This window comes from Lissotriton helveticus, chromosome 11 (assembly GCF_964261635.1).
Source record: "Lissotriton helveticus chromosome 11, aLisHel1.1, whole genome shotgun sequence".
Lineage (NCBI taxonomy): Eukaryota > Metazoa > Chordata > Amphibia > Caudata > Salamandridae > Lissotriton > Lissotriton helveticus.
Window position 1 is genome coordinate 57,688,650 of NC_136072.1, and position 18,122 is coordinate 57,706,771.

At 41.3% G+C, this 18,122-nt stretch overlaps 1 protein-coding gene across 1 annotated transcript in view; it reads left to right on the plus strand.

Moving 5' to 3' along the window:
- LOC144792921 (cytochrome P450 2J4-like) overlaps positions 1–17,900 on the plus strand; it is a 97,466-nt gene extending 79,566 nt beyond the window's left edge. Inside the window, exons 8-9 of the mRNA XM_078668122.1 lie at positions 5,731–5,872; positions 16,566–17,900. Coding sequence (XP_078524248.1) covers positions 5,731–5,872; positions 16,566–16,735 — 312 coding nt within the window. The 3' untranslated portion in view covers positions 16,736–17,900. The remainder of the gene's footprint in view (positions 1–5,730; positions 5,873–16,565) is intronic.
- Positions 17,901–18,122: the final 222 nt, after the last annotated feature.

An 18,122-nucleotide genomic window follows, 5' to 3' on the forward strand; every position in this document is an offset into this window, starting at 1 on the left:
ATAAACACTTATCTCTTGATCTGCAAGTCTTGAAAACAAATATGAGAGTAAAACCCTTCCTTGGATTGAGTAAAGTGGAATAGTCTGCATCTTTTAGCAATTGGTTGCAGCTCTGCAATTTTGTGTTATAACAAATCTGCCCTCGAAAATATGTCACAAAGAACTCTACCATGCTGCTGATGTCTGCATTCCCATAACACGTCTAGACATCTAATGGGGCTATCAATGGATTTTCCAATACAGATGTCCCTCATTGATTGATTGATTGATTGAAGAATAGCAAAAGGAAATTATATAAAGTTCCATGGTCTGACCACAATCATTTCCTCATTCTTTTGCTTTTTGGGGCATGTTAATGATTTTTAAACAACTTCTACAGAGGCTTTTAAAAAAAATGGTGACATTTTATTTCACTAGGCACTTTATTTAATGTTTAAGGGCATCCTGACTTGCCGCTTAGACAGAGCGACACCACTGTCTAGAGAGCCATGCTCTAGTCTTCCAAGGAGGGGACTATTTAACATCTATGGGAGTGCGACCGCGCAGCTGGCTTGCCAAAGGCAAGCCTGTCTGCGCCTTTCAGTGCCCGTATACACCATGCCCCAGGACTCCTGGCCATTTTCTTTCTTTCTCAAAGGAGCAGTTGCTCGATCTTAACAGGTAATCTTACTGTGTTACTATTTAGATCCTGAGATTAAACTAAATTTTTATCTCTGCTATTCTTGCAATGTTATCACTTGTCTCAAAGGTATTGATCAAAAATTAGGAACACAACAGTGATCAGTGCAAGCAGCGCACTTGATATGCTGTTTTCAGATCAATGTTAGATAATAAGTTAAAATCAAATATGAGCTCTTTGAATTTGGAGAGTCTTATACTCTCAAGTTAGTTTTCTTAACTGAAACTTGGCTAGAAGAAGCTCTCCCCGGATCTAAGGCTAAGTTTCTTGATGGTCTATATAACTATATTGATATTAATGTTCAATACCCTAATTTCACTATGTTAAGAGATTTGAATTTTCATTTAGAGGATTTTAATGATAAAGATTCAGTACAGCTTACGGAATTGATGATCTGTTTTAGGTTGGAGCAGAAGGTGCAAATTGCCAGGAACTCAGCAAGCCATATAATAGATAGCGATAGTCCAGTTTAGTATTAATATTCTTACCCAAAACCTCCTGCTGACATGCTTGAGAAGAATATATCCATTTATTTATGGAATACAACTAATTTTGGAGAGCTCGCAATGAGTTTGATACCAATTTAGCCTGACTTTACTTATTGGCCTCAACAAAGCGGCTGCACAATATCATGATTTCACCTAGTAAGGCAGTCCACAAACATGTACGGACAAAAAAAATTAGATTGCTTAGACAAAATCCATCTGCCCCCCGGTTCTCTTCTGCCCTTAGATCTATGAAACAAATATGCCATAGAATGGAGAAATCCCGGAGACTGAGGGCCAGATGTAGGTAAATCAGAAATACCGATTTCATAATAGCGAATTTTACAGATTCGCTATTAAGAAATTGGTATTTCCTATGTAGGTAAAGATTCGGTAAAAAATACCGAATCTTTCATATTCCTTATTACCGAATCGGTAATTGAGTTTCAGTAATAAGGAATACCTACCCATTCATTTCTATGTGCTTATAGGAATGAATGTGTAGACATTCAGTATTAGCGATTCGGTATTACTGAATCGGTAATACCGGGAGGTATTTCAAGGGTGCCATGGTGTCCAAAGGACAGCCTGTTCCACCCCTTAAATGTGCATGTGTGACATGTGGCGCACATCCATGCCCTAAGGGCATGGATGTGTGCCACATGGCACTTTAAAAAAAGCAAAAAAGTGTTTTTTTAAGGGAAATCGGTAATTACCACCAACTTGAAGTTGTTGGTTATTATTGATTTCTTAAGACTCAAAAGCACTCTTTAATATGCTTCCTACATTGCATGTCAGGAATTGGTATTACAGATTCCTTAAATGCAAGAGCAATAAGGAATTGGTATTAAGGAATCGGTATTTACCAATTCCTTACCTACATTAGGAATGGCTAAATACCGGTCGGTACCGCTGAAATTTACCGAATTTCGGCATTACTGACCGGTATTTAGCCACCTACATCTGGCCCTGAATTACAATGAGATAGGCAAAAGAAGATATAGAGATGCAATCTGTGAATATAAAAAACTTATATTGACTAATTGCTTTCAGAGAAAATTACATTTGCCTCAAATTCCTATGAATAATTTTTTTAAGTAGTTCAGTCTCTTTTAAGCTATAGTCTTGCTTCCATCTTTCCCCCCTGCCAGGCGTTCTGGATAAACTAGCTGAGTTTTTTAAAAAACAAAGTGGAGTCAGTATACAAGGAGTTCGTTATCTCTGCACCTCATCTAATTGAGTGCAGAAACCTTGTTTGCTGACTAGAAAAGATCAGAACTATGTAATTTTCCCCTTTTAACTGCTGATCAAGTGATAATTTTAATCAAGCACATTAGGCCAGGAGCCCCCTCAGATGCTTGCCCACCTAAGCTAGTACAAAATCTGGCTGCGAGTCTTGCTCCAGCTCTCATGAATTTGAAGAATATCGGCACTACACCAGAATGGAAGAAGGCTTCCATATCGCCTCTGCTAAAATAAACCTTCATTGGATCCTACAGAGTAGAATAATTTTTGCCCAATATCACAGCTTCCATATGCAGCTAAGTTACTTGAAAAACATCTAAATACATGTTTGGCAGACTATTTTGAAGGGAATTCCCTCCTACACAATGGACAGAATAGTTTTAGAGCAGGCCATAGTAAAGAGATAGCACTGATAGCTGTCTCAGAAGAGATTAGATCTAATAAAAATTCAGGAGGGAGAGCTGCAGTGGTCCTTTTGGACTTTTCGTGTTACTAGATCGTGTATCCAACATTGGTATTTCTGGACTAGTGCATGATCTTGTCTCTTTTTTTTTTAGGGATGGGGAGCAGATGGTGTCACAGGGTGAATTTATTTCTAGATCTTTTCCCTTCCCTGTGGCGTCCCTCAGGGGTCCTCACTCACCCCAATGCTTTTTAACATATATGTAGCTCCTTTGGCTGAGTTGATTTACTCTTTTGTGTTTGCCACAGTTGCGTGTGCTGATGATACACAGATTGTGATCTAGGTTGCCGGCAACCTAAAAGAAATTGCTGACAGATTTAACAAGTGTATGAGATCAATTGCCCACTGAATGTCTTCTAATTGTCTGAACTTAAATTGAGACAAAACAGAGGTTCTTATTTTTGGAAGGAGACTACTTTTTGGAATGATTCATGGTGGCTCGGGACACTTAATCCCTTCCGTGAACCTATCACTAAGGTATGGAACCTCGGAGTAGTCTTTGACTCAGATCTGTCTTTCAAGGAACAGGTGAACAAACTGACCTCTTCAAGTTTTTTTATGCTAAGATCCTTAAGGAAAGTGCTGCCTTTCATTGCTTTTCAGCTGCAAGAAACAGTGGTCATTGCCTTGGTTTTGTCAAGGATCGACTACTGTAACGCCCACCATATATGCACCTTGCGGGGTGCATTAAAAAAAATCTCCTGACACTGCAGAATGCAGCTGCCCAACTTCTTAACAAGCTTCCGAAACACATGTCAGTAACAAATGCCTTGGTGGAACTTCACAGGGCTTCCTGTAAGGAAGAGAGTTGCATTCAAGGCACTTTGTCTGACACATGAAGCTCTCAAGGGAGTAGGGACTGACTACCTTAGGAAAACCACACTCAGAGAAGACCAAGATCTGCCTCCTTATATATAGTTTCTGTTCCAAGGATAAAGTAGGCTTCCTGTGGTGGAAGCAGCTTTGTCTTTTCCACTGGTCAGCTATTGAACACATTGCCATTACATATTAAAGGCCAGTCTAATTTGCTTAGTTTCCGTAAATAGCTGAAGTCTTGGCTGTTTTCTCTTCCATTTTAAGCCTTATATGCCTCTGGTCAGTGCTGAAGGTCCTTAGCGCCAAGTTACCTTTGGGTATTCAGGCTCAAGAAATATCAAATATCAATATCAATATCAAATATCAACGGGATACCATCTATCAGAACATTAGAATTTTAGGAGCTCCATTGAAAACAATTGAGTGCTTCGGACTTCTAATGACCGGCAAGAGCCCGGAGCTCCAACATTCTAATGTTTGTTCACAGCTGTTGATGTGAACAAAAAGCCTCACTGACCCCTTGGGCTCCGTGAGGCATGTGTTTGACAAATTAGAACATTCTGCCCTCTATGGTCAGAATGTTCTAATAGCCTTTGAGCCCTCCGAAGTGTGCTCTACTGCCCTGGGAATGCCCGCTCCTTTGTTAAACGCCGGAGCAGGCTTCTAATGGCTGGTAGAGCCCACTACAGCGGGCTTTAAGGCTATATAATACCCTTGATTGAAACCTTGACAGAACCTTATACATTCATGTTTATTATAACTATCTAACTCACGCTCTGCTCAGAGACTTCTCTCTTTAATGTAACAGCTACAATGTACTAGCGATTTAGACAGCATTTGTAAAATCTCCTTATCATGAACGAGACATTTTATTTACATATTAAAATTCCAACTTCCACCTAGTCCTTTGCATTGCTCATCTCACCATTGAGTACAGTGTGTTATGCAACCATTTATGGAGAGTGTTTTTGGACACAATGGGACCCATTCAAAAAATCCATTATGAATGCAAGTCCTCCTTAATGAGCAAATAGCTTGATTTACTAGTGCCTAGTATTCAGGAAAGGGGATATTTAGGAATGTAACCATGCAGAATATTACCACATGAGTGAATACATTTACAAGTGAAACACAAGGATGATGGACAGAGCACTGCAACTTTTCCGACACTCATCCTTGTCACACATCTGGGTTGAGTCCATCATCGTTCTTTAGCTCACTTCATCACCCCATCAGACCCACGCATATGCAAATCAGTCTTAGTCCTCATGGGAACAGTCCAGCCCTAACTGCCAGCGAGGACCTGGCCTGGCAGTTCGAGATGGACTGTTCCTATAGGGAGTAGGGTCAAGACTGATTTGCATATTGCATGGGGAGCAAAACAGCAATAGATTGAGGCCCAGATGAATGAGGTGAATGTATGACATTGTTCTGTATTCTGTTGATCATTTATTCTTTTTGCAATAAATTTACAAGTGCCATCAAACAGAATCAAAAATAAGAGCTGGTGTCTTTAGCCTTCATAACATGTGCACATGTTTAAAGAGGCTCATAAATAATCCTGGACATATATGTTTTTCTAATCACCAGTTGATCAATGAATGCAACATTATAAATATCTGGGAGGTTCAAATTTCCCTACTCATTTACAGCATATTATGTTTAAAATCCCCCCACTATTTAATAGGAGAACAAGAATCCTCTCAGAGTTCACTGAAAATGCTCCTCAATTACAAACAGTGTTGCTTAATCTCCTAATCTCTATATACTACCTCAACTGAAGTAGCCCAGTACATCTTGTATTTTATCACAACTTTTTCCCAGTCTTTTTTTTACCAACATCTGACACAGTTTTGTTTGTTTCCTTGTTCAATGATCATCAATAGGAAAGGGCCCATACTCAAACTCTTAAACAAAGTTTATAAGGCCTGTAATATAAAAATTGATATGTTCTACTTTTTATATGTGTTTTGCCATAGGTTAGATTGTAGGTTGGTGCTGTTTTTGTGACTGTAACAAATTATTTATTGTTTTCCTTTCAGGGCACATACATATCATGTAATCTGTACTCTTTACTAAATGACCCTGACTATTGGGAGACACCCGATCAGTTCAATCCAGGACATTTCCTTGACACAGATGGGAAATTTGTGAGAAATGAGGCCTTCATGCCATTCGCTGCAGGTAAGTCTTGATTCTTTCTACAGCATGCTCTTTTGCACCATATGTAGCATTACCACCCATTACCACCCATAAAGGTTTTCAAGTAGACCCACTGCAATTTCACTCCCCTGAGGCGGAAGCCGGGGGTTAGCATTGAGCTGCAAAGCGTTTTCACCTAAAACTGTTTGCTTGTTTTTTAAAACTGTTTGTTTTATTTTAAAAATTATAATTTGCGCCGCAAAGTGTTTGTATTTTCACAAGGAGCACTGTCCTTAGAGAAACGCTGTAAATAGACAGCCAAACACGCTAGAATCGCCCCACACCCAGCCGACTAATGTGCTGAGTGAGAGGCAGCATTATTGGCAGACATATTGGGCGTAGTCACTGCCCCAGCGCTCTAGACTTCCAGCCTCGTGTATAAAAGCAGAGATTAGATTCTGCTCTCGAGACCCACTGCAATTTCACTCCCCTGAGGCGGAAGCCGGGGGTTAGCATTGAGCTGCAAAGCGTTTTCACCTAAAACTGTTTGCTTGTTTTTTAAAACTGTTTGTTTTATTTTAAAAATTATAATTTGCGCCGCAAAGTGTTTGTATTTTCACAAGGAGCACTGTCCTTAGAGAAACTCTGTAAATAGACAGCCAAACACGCTAGAATCGCCCCACACCCAGCCAACTAAGGTGCTGAGTGAGAGGCAGCATTATTGGCAGACATATTGGGCGTAGTCACTGCCCCAGCGCTCTAGACTTCCAGCCTCGTGTATAAAAGCAGAGATTAGATTCTGCTCTCGAGACCCACTGCAATTTCACTCCCCTGAGGTGGAAGCCGGGGGTTAGCATTGAGCTGCAAAGCGTTTTCACCTAAAACTGTTTGCTTGTTTTTTGAAACTGTTTGTTTTATTTTAAAAATTATAATTTGCGCCGCAAAGTGTTTGTATTTTCACAAGGAGCACTGTCCTTAGAGAAACGCTGTAAATAGACAGCCAAACACGCTAGAATCGCCCCACACCCAGCCGACTAAGGTGCTGAGTGAGAGGCAGCATTATTGGCAGACATATTGGGCGTAGTCACTGCCCCAGCGCTCTAGACTTCCAGCCTCGTGTATAAAAGCAGAGATTAGATTCTGCTCTCGAGACCCACTGCAATTTCACTCCCCTGAGGCGGAAGCCGGGGGTTAGCATTGAGCTGCAAAGCGTTTTCACCTAAAACTGTTTGCTTGTTTTTTTAAAACTGTTTGTTTTATTTTAAAAATTATAATTTGCGCCGCAAAGTGTTTGTATTTTCACAAGGAGCACTGTCCTTAGAGAAACACTGTAAATAGACAGCCAAACACGCTAGAATCGCCCCACACCCAGCCGACTAAGGTGCTGAGTGAGAGGCAGCATTATTGGCAGACATATTGGGCGTAGTCACTACCCCAGCGCTCTAGACTTCCAGCCTCGTGTATAAAAGCAGAGATTAGATTCTGCTCTCGAGACCCACTGCAATTTCACTCCCCTGAGGCGGAAGCCGGGGGTTAGCATTGAGCTGCAAAGCGTTTTCACCTAAAACTGTTTGCTTGTTTTTTAAAACTGTTTGTTTTATTTTAAAAATTATAATTTGCGCCGCAAAGTGTTTGTATTTTCACAAGGAGCACTGTCCTTAGAGAAACGCTGTAAATAGACAGCCAAACACGCTAGAATCGCCCCACACCCAGCCGACTAAGGTGCGGAGTGAGAGGCAGCATTATTGGCAGACATATTGGGCGTAGTCACTGCCCCAGTGCTCTAGACTTCCAGCCTCGTGTATAAAAGCAGAGATTAGATTCTGCTCTCGAGACCCACTGCAATTTCACTCCCCTGAGGCGGAAGCCGGGGGTTAGCATTGAGCTGCAAAGCGTTTTCACCTAAAACTGTTTGCTTGTTTTTTAAAACTGTTTGTTTTATTTTAAAAATTATAATTTGCGCCGCAAAGTGTTTGTATTTTCACAAGGAGCACTGTCCTTAGAGAAACGCTGTAAATAGACAGCCAAACACGCTAGAATCGCCCCACACCCAGCCGACTAAGGTGCTGAGTGAGATGCAGCATTATTGGCAGACATATTGGGCGTAGTCACTGCCCCAGCGCTCTAGACTTCCAGCCTCGTGTATAAAAGCATACGGTGCTCCCCCCGCGCAGCGGACGCGATCAGCGGGCGCGCCGGAAGCGCGCCAAAGTCGAGCCAAAGTCCAGCCCGTCTGCGCCCGTCCGCGCTAAGGACGGGCTGGGGGCTGCTGTACCTGCTCAAAATGCCATCGGAACAGGTAACTAGAGATACATTTCTGTCTCTTAACTCCACCGCTAAACAATGCAACCATTTCATAGAGGTTGATAAATGGCTAGGACCTATTACATGTATGATGTGTAAATTGACATTACAACCCTATGTTAAGACCTCCCCTAAAAGTATATATAAAACTATTACAGGTGGACTAATAAATGCACGCTCCATGTGCAAGAATGCCCTGCACATATATGACCTACTCGCAGAGAACAATCTGGATTGTCTTATGATTACAGAGACATGGCTAAGAGAATGGTCAAATCCTGATATTACCTGTGCACTACCAGCTGGTTATAAGATACAAAGACTCGACAGACCGATACATAGAGGAGGGGGAATTGCTATAATACACCGTGAGACACTCACGTGCAGCATTTCTGAGTTACAAGATATTAAAGGTGCAGAAAGCTTAGCCTTCAATATACAGGCCCATGACTCCTTCATGTTCTCTGGAGCATTAATCTACCGCCCCCCAGGACAAATGGATGGTTTTCTGGATAGCATGGGGGAAGTAATCACTGCTTTGACGCTTAAAGCAGCTAACTTCACAGTACTGGGAGATATAAACATTCACCTTGATAATATGACAGACCCAAATGCACAATGCTTTAAAGATATCATGCAGATGCTTGGACTAAAGATTTTTACAAAAGACCCCACACACATAGCGGGCCATACCTTAGACTGCGTCTATTCTAATCTTGAGACCATCAATGTATCTACCCCTTTGCCTCAGACGTGGACTGACCATAGTTTTATACCATTTCATCTTACAACAAGGGAAACTAACAAAACCCAACCGAATGGACCTAGACCTCAGAAAATAACTCCTTGCTGGACAAAAATAATTGAACATCCAGATCTACCCATATGGGTTAAAGAAAACAAACCTTTGACCACTGACAATGTGTTTTCTGATAATCTTAACTATGAAAAATGGATGAAAACCATAGGAGAAAAAATAACCTCGGGAGGAGCAACTAAATCACAATCTAAACAACGGAAAATCTCTGCCCCCTGGTACACAAAAGATCTTAAAGAGACATTACGCACAGTACGCAAGTTCGAACGTACATGGCGTAAACATTATAAAAAAGAAGACCAAGATAAGTACAAAACTGCTAGACGAAACTATCATGCGCAAATTAAACGAACTAAAATAAACTATTTTACAAACAAAATAGATACATCTCAGAATAACCAAAAAGAGATTTTTCGCGTGGTAAAAAGCTTTAGAGACCCAGGGTTTCTGTCACAGGAAATCCCTCCATCACAGAGTTTCTGCAATGAAATCGCAGATTATTTTGAACAAAAAATAGTTAACATCACAAAACACTTTCCTGAAGTGATTGCAAATAATGACAATCTAACTCTAGAAACCAACCCAGATAAAATCAGATGGAATACTTTTACTACAATTGATCTGCATGAGATATCTCATACAATGTCAAAAATTAAATCAGGATCACCACTTGATCCCTGCCCTCCTGCACTAGTCCATGAAATTAAAAATGAGGTTAACCCCATGATTAATACCATTATAAACGCCTCACTCCAGTCGGGGGAAATCCCCAGCACATGGAAGACGGCGATAGTAAAACCCCTACAAAAAAAAACATTACATGATTCATCCGTTTTAACTAACCTGAGACCCATCTCACAACTCCCCGCCTTATGCAAATGTGCCGAAACCCTGGTAAATAAACAACTTTCCTCATTTCTAGAAACAAACAATATACTACATCCAAACCAGGCAGGTTTTAGAGCCAACCACTCTACAGAAACAGCACTCCTGTCAACGACAGAAACCATAAGAGCGGCTCTTGACCAGGGGAAGAAGGCAGTCCTAATTCTTCTGGATTTATCTGCAGCATTCGACACGGTGTCCCACACCATCTTACTACATCGCCTAACTGAGGCAGGCATTGGGGGCACCGTGTTGAAATGGTTCAAAAATTTTCTGCTCCACAGAAAACAGATAACCAAATTGGGATACTTCTACTCAGAGGAGGAGGTTAGGTCAGGGGTGCCCCAGGGCTCTAGCTTGAGCCCTACCTTGTTCAATCTGTATATGGCACCCTTGATCAACCTAATTGCCACGCATAATGTAACCACGGTTGCATATGCGGACGACACCCAACTGGTCCTGGTCTTAGATGAGGATACAGGGAAGGCCGAACAGATATTGAAAGATTGCCTAACTGCGACTTTTGGATGGATGCACAATAACCATCTCAAGTGCAACTCTGCGAAAACAGAGATCCTGCCCTTTGGGAAAAACAACATCTTTTCCCCTCGTACATGCTGGCCTTTAGACGCAGAACCCCCCCCCCCCCCCAATACCATCAATGCAACACGCAACTTGGGTATAAAATTTGACGATATGCTGTCCTTTAAACAGCAATCTAAAGAAGTGGCCGGTGTCTGTTTCAACATAATCAAGGGCCTCAGAAAGTTTTTTGACTACCTCCCACTGGCCGCCCGCCGTACGGTTGCAATCGCTCTCATAACATCGAGAATCGATTACTGCAACAGTTTGTACGCAGGAGCGGCAAAATCTACCCTGCACAAACTGCAAATGATCCAAAATACGGCGGCCCGGCTTGTCTTGAGATGGCCTAGAAGATCATCCGCATCAGCTGCTCTGAATGCGTTGTACTGGCTACCCATCCAAAAACGAATACTATTCAAGATCCTTCTGATCACATACAGAGGCTTCCACAAGTGTGGACCTAAATATCTGTCAACCAAATTTCACAGATACCTCCCAAATAGGGAACTTAGATCAGCCACAGCTAATCTAATGACCATACCCAAGTTTCCACTGTCCACCAAGGGTGGTAAATCCTTGGCAGTCCTAGGCGCCAAAGCCTGGAATACCCTTCCAGCTAAACTTAGAGCATCACCATCAGAAAAAATCTATAAAAAACTCCTAAAAACCTGGATTTATGGACTATCTGATGCAAAATGCAAGACTCTAGTCTAAGGACATCTAAAGCTCAGCTACTACCCCCTAACTCTCCATCTTTGCAGTGAAGTCAGCAGCGCCGAGATGCTCCCTGGAGTGTATGTGCGCTATACAAAAACCAAAAAAAAAAATACAAAAAAAAAGTAGCCACATAGTATTGACTTTATCACCCATTTGTCTCTGATTGGTGGTCTTAATCAGTTTCCATAAGTAGGAGTGCAGCATGTCATATGTGGGTTCTGAGCTCTTTGGTCCAAGGGTCACAAGCTGCACATCATTGATGAGACTCAGTAAGGCCTTAATGCAAGCCGGTTTTGCACAAAGGCCAAAATGAAGTTGATTTTGCAAATTTTGGGGGGAGAATGGCATTGCCTATACATTTTATTGGGCAGGGTTGCTTTTTATCAGTATGGTTGATCCCTTGAGTATTAGCAAAAAAGGAATAAAATATGATGGATTGCAATATTTCCTAGAGGAATCGCCAGTGATTAGAAGTAATTGATCAATTTTTTTGATTGTCCTTTTAATAGAAGAGTTGGCTTCAAAGTCCAACCTCAGAACATGTAATATAGTTATAGACCATTTTTGCTACGTGGAAAAACACATTTTTTATAGAAAATATACACAATAAAGATTTGAGAGTGGTGTCTTTCAGTAATAATTAATCTTTCTATTGCATGCTCACCGCTTTTTAAATTAACAATCCAATTTTTTTTAAATACCTAAAAACCTGTATAGCTTTTAAACGAAGGTGGGTTGTTTATTTAACTGCTATGATCATTATTTAATAATTTAAATGCTACCATTTCAAGTGTGGTCCTATTTCACACTAACACATTTATAGTTACTTAAAACTATGCCACATGTAGTCCCAAATGTTTATGTGTCAGTCTTCTGAGTATTTAAAAAAAACTGAAAACATTTGCAAAAGGAAATTTAATATTTTAGTTGAATTTTATAATTTAAGACTAACATGCTTTGAACAACAATTAGAACATCAACAAAAGATGCAAGTTCATTCACATGCCATAAAAGTTATCTATGACCTTTACTAATTTCTGAATTGTTTAAGCCAAAGTTAGAAATACCCTACTTAACTTAAAAATGTTTCCATTGTTTTATCAATAATGTACAGTAGGCTGAATACTTACTTATTGTCTTCATTACTTTGATTCCATTTCTTCCCTGTCCTAGTTCCTACATTTTGAGATTCACCTCCTTAATACAGGCATCTTTATAAGTTAAATGATTGCTTTGAAGAAAATCTTTCTGACTCAAGCAATGGACCTTACTCTTTTTTCTTTGATATTCCCATAAATGTCTGCTCCAACTTATCACTTTCTGTAATACCCAATTATGACACACAAAAAGGTAACAATGCATGAAGGGTAGGATTTAGGAGTTAAATGAGGAAAACCAGGACTCAGAGTAATGAAGATTGCTTGAAAGTAATTGAGCTATTACCTCCTTATCCATCTTCCTTATCCCAGTTATTCATTTTGCAGATGAAACAAACTCATATAAACTGAATATAAATTCACTGCAGACACCACTGCTAACACTGATATATATGTGTGTATGTGTGTGTGTGTGTATATATATATATATATATATATATATATATTGTTTTAAAAAAGAGCCTCCAAGCTTTAAGGACGCACTCCAAACAGAGGGTGGTTCAACATGAGCCTTTTATTTACGGAACCGGTAAACAAGTCTGAATAATTGCTTTTCCTGATGCGTTTCGGTGCAGCTGGCACCTTAATGTAAATGTACAGGAATTTATATAGCGCAAATCACCAAGCGGTTTCTAAGCGCTTGCTTAGGGAACCCGTCCTGGTATTCCCCTGTGAGATAACCCCGGCAGGGTATCCGCAAGGTGAAAGCCAGGCATCCCGCCGCGAGGGGCCGTTCTGGAGATTAAGCAAGCTATTGCCCAGAGTTGCAGAGTGTGAACCCGTGAATCGAGTAGGCACCGGAGCGAGAATTGTCGAGTCCATGGACATTTTAGGACTCAAGACCCCGCCGAGCCGGGAATTGAACCCTGGTCCCGGGCTGACCTCTGCTTCCAGGTCTGCCTCCTCTAACCAGTGAGCCACACTTCTCCACTAATCATAGGATTGGGGGATAGCAAAAACCTGGGATGCACCATGACTTATTTCACCTTCATTGGCATTCACTCTCCAGTGAATGGTATGCCGGGAATCATAGTGCCGATTTTTCCCCATTGGTGGGGCCCCAGTCATCACCTGTCTTTCATGCCCCCAATGTCTGTAAATATTTTCAAGCCCTCCGGTGGGCCACAGATTTGACAGACAGACAGTTGACTACTACTACTGCTGTTGACTACTGTATCTTTTTTTAGGAAGTCCTTCACAATGAGATTGATACAATGTGCTAAATATAGGACTTCAAAGCATCTTCTGTGAGCCATGGCTTTGACAATATACCTACAATTTGTAGTGGCAACAAATCTAGTGCGGAGACCTCTGGGTTGAAGACTTTGGGGTGACATTCTTCCAGGAAGTTGTCAGTTGTATTTCATTTCTCTATGGAGAACGTTGCAACAGATGCAAGGCACTCAAAAAGCATCCTCAATCAAAAGACCTTTGCTTAAAGGAGTCCCATTGTGAAGTTATGAAAATGCATTCTGTGGTTTAGCCACTAGTCCACATGTCTGTAGAGGGTTGAAAAGACTGAATAGTACTTTACTTCATTGCTTTGCCAACCAATTGCAGCATTTGATGGTACAACATCGTACAGCCACAGTGGAAATATAGATCTGATTTGGAACCTTCTATTTTGCATAGAGGGTCTGCAGAAATGCCAGAGATCCCTCTACTTCTATCAAAGAAAAAAGTCAGGAAGTCAATTGCTAACATTTTGGCAAGCTTCCCATTGTATAGATAGAGATTATTTTGGTGTTGGGTTTGAGTCTGGGGTTGGTGGTACAATGACTCCTTGATGAAGATAAATTGTGTAGTGGTTGTTATGAATCATACCTTCGTGATGAGGCCTCCACAAGTGACCTATGGATAGCAGGTAAGCTACTTGGACACTTTAGAGTGACTAAATCCCTCTTTTCTTTGTGTCGTGTGGAGGTGTCTGTGGCTGATGATTGGGCAACATGAGCAATAGTCACAGAGCTGCTTCGAATGAGAACATCGTTTTCCTCACCACTGCCACCTTCTATCAGTTCAACTTCTCTTCTGTCACTAAGACCTATTTTTTCAAGCTACTTTTCATGTTTGCATGGTGATTTCTTAGTGCTCAACATGCTGCCTAAGTGTAAAGAGGTCCCAAACTGTGGGATAGATTTCATGCCAATACCTGAGGAACTTGCTAAGGTGGAATTAGGCAGTTCTGTTCACTTTTCTGTTTGGTGGGGAGTACCTGCAGTGGCAGTGGTGGTTGTTGCTTTAGGGTTTGGGCTCTTGAAAAGATGGAAGAAGAGTTTTGGTGGTACTAAATGAATGGAGGTGATCTGTACTTGCTCTATCCCACTATCGATGACAAACAATCAATCACTGTTTCATCAAACTACACACTTCCAAGGCTTTCCCAAACTTTTGTTTTCCCTTGTCTCTTGTGGCGGGTCTTGGTCTCGTTCCAATCCATGTCAAGATCATCAGAAGAGAGCTTGTCCAATATGGGCAATCCCTTTTTAATTTGCTTGCAGGGGATCATGAAGCTGATGTGCCTAATGAAAGAGCAGTCATAACAACATCTTACTCAGCAGCAAGCTCAACTTCCCGCCCTGCTCCTATCTCTGGAAAATCAGGTGTAGCAGACCATGGTTGCTACAGAGTTTCCTGTGATGGAGGTTTGGTTTGCTGCTAGGACAATTGGATTTTTGATTCACTACTCTCTGCCATGACTGCAGTCACTGCAGCGCTAAGAGACATCTGCTTTGGTTTTGTTGGGGAGGGTGCTATTGATTCTAGGGTGATCCTCCTCTCAGCCTCTTCCTGTCTAGGACAGGGTCTAGCAGATGTGCTGCATCACATTTGCAAAATCAAATAAGTAATAAATACTTGGGGTGCCTCCAAGGCCCGAGGCTCCTATGGGCGTGGGGTTTGGCCAAGCCCACATGGCCAGAAAAGAAGGAGGCATGGAGAAGAAAGACAACATGGATGTCACTGACACACACACACAGTGGCTCCACTAAATAGACATCACCGTATGACCAGAAAAGAAGGAGGCATGCAGAGCAAAGAGTAAACTGTCAGCCTATGAAATACACACACACACACATGCTCCATAAAATGCTGTCACCAGCAAAGAAGAAGTCATAGAAAGCAAAGAAAACATGGCTGCCCTACCCTGTCTGGAGCCCCTTCCTTCCATTTGTAGATAATGAAATTAATCTTAGAGGGTATACACCCGTTACGACGCAACTTTTACTCCGCACTACCATTACAACGCGGGCATTACAACGCATGACATTACAACGCATTGCGCTGGGGGGCGCTCTAGGATAAGAGGTAAGTTTAATTTACTATCCAACACCTTCCCTAGGGTCCACGGGGACTGGAGTTAGAATAGTAAATTATACTTACCACTATCCAGCACCCCAAAGCGCTATGCGTTGTAACGGTATTCGTTGTAAATACCGCGTTGTAATGGTATGCGGAGTAAAAGTATGCGTTGTAACGTCATACATCCATCTTAGAGCAATCAAATCTACTTTTGTTCTGTGTCATTTGCAACTAAACAGAAACTGTTTGGGAAAGATACTTCCATTTGCTTTCTAACCTTTAATTTATGGTCTACATCTGTCAAAGAATGCTCTAGGTGCCTAGCTGTCTGCTTCAGCATTTATGGACCCAGTCCACTAGAGTCTGTCACCTTGGACCTATCAGAGTTGAGCACCAACTGTGGCTACCACTTAGATCTCGCTGGAGATGGACTCTGTAAAGCTCAAATCAAGCCTGTCTGGCCCTTCTTCCTGGGAAAGCCCACACAATTGACTCACAGATGGGGGTGGTAGCTCAAATAATTTGGGTATATGTTGGCTTGTCTTAAATTTACTTACTAAACCCTTGAAGCTGAATTACAGCTTGAGCTCGTTTAGTTCCCTCCTGACTACTGAATGACATGACAAACTTATTTTCCATCTGCGTATTGCAGATGGTGGTGTGGCCCCCCCTTTTCTTTTCCACTAAGCTGCTCTTGTGATGTCAATGTTTTAACTGTAAAAATAAAAATAGATGTGTTACTATTTTGCAGCACATACTAGTGTTACGTAAGCATCCTACTTCTTATAACAACTCTTTATGTCGGAAGAAGAAACCTCTATGGTCTTGAAATATATTGCAGTATACAATAATATACTCATTCTGCCAGATAACGTGAATCAGTGCCTACAACGAATATATTGCAATATATAATGGGGTAAAAACATTGTTTCAAATAAATGACACCCACTCTCTTGTTTTTCTTTTGAAGGACCTCGTGGATGTATCGGGGAGCAGTTGGCCATGACTGAAATCTTCATCTTCTTCACCAGCCTTCTACGTACCTTCAACTTCAGGCTACCCGAGGGGGCTAAGAATGTCTACATAGAGAGGGGTACACTGTTGCCTCAACCATATGAGATATGTGCTGTGCCCCGCTAGATTTCAAGCTATTCCCTAAAATTCCCTTACTTTAGGCATAGTAGTCGCACATCAGAACTATTCTCCTGCCACAAAATACGGTCTTCATGGTTTATAAAATGCGTACCTTGTAATCAGAAAATGTTCTACAATTCACTAAAAAAGTAATTACAAAATAATAATTTTTAAGCCCTAATGGTATATATGTTAAAGTTGATCTTTACCATTTTGTCAAATGTTTCCCAAATATGAGTTATTAAGTCTGACTGTCTTAATGTCTCAAATCATCTGACATATAGTAAGAGAAATTAATAACCTGCAGACCACACATTAGAAATTGTGTTCCCGCCCATTGGAGACATGTGTCTCTGCATTGTGGAAGAGAGAGAAGAAGGGCAGACTGTAGGCCATCAGGCCACGCCTCTCATTCCTGCTCCCATGTCAATCCTTCATTTGGCTTTTACGAACGCCAGGTCACCTTGCTGGCTCATCCCCGGAGGAACCCCTACACGGTGCACATTCCTGCTCGGCTGCCCTCCCATGTTCAGCATTTGGGCTGATCTGTTGCCTTGGAGAACAGGAGGCTGGACAATTGCTGCACACAGTACAGCCGCCAACAGGAGTCATGGTCCAAATGAGATGGTGAACAACTACACATTATGCTTTGTGGTGCTGGGTAGAGCCAAGGTGCACGGAGGTGACCGCCTCAGGTTTCGGTGTGGCTTGTTCGCTGTATCGCCCCCACAACTTCTCCCCGTGAAGCCATTTGGCATACAACCAAACATTGAGGAGTTTGGTATTGGTTCTTTTCCTTATTGAGGGATACACTACAACTTTTTTCATCCCCAATGTAGGAATTGTGAAGTATTCCCAATGTTTGTCCTAGACACCTTCTATTTGATTGTTTAGGGTGTTGTAGGACCTGTACATGTTTTGCATATATGTTTTTTACATATCACTCAATATTGATATCTAAATAAATTGTTGTTTTTGTTTGTTTTGTCATTACCTGATTAGAATTATTTTTTGATATGTCACATTGTCTTTGTAATGTGTAATTGTTTGGACATGATTAGAATGACCATATTACCTGTCGTTTATTAATGTGTTATGGCTGCATTGTGTACTTTATCACATGTTATGAATATTTCATAAAATAATCTTTAAAAAAAATGTATAAAGAAAAAGGTGAATACAAATCTGATCATACAGAAGTAAGTCATTATTTGATCTCAACGTAAACTTGGCTGCGCAACTAAGTCGTATGAGGGCTAGGTCCATCCCCCATATTCATAATTCTCCCATGTTTAGCATTTGGGCTGATCTGTTGCCTTGGAGAACCGGAGGACAATTGCTGCACACAGTACAGCAGCCAACAGGAGTCATGGTCCAAATGAGATGGTGAACA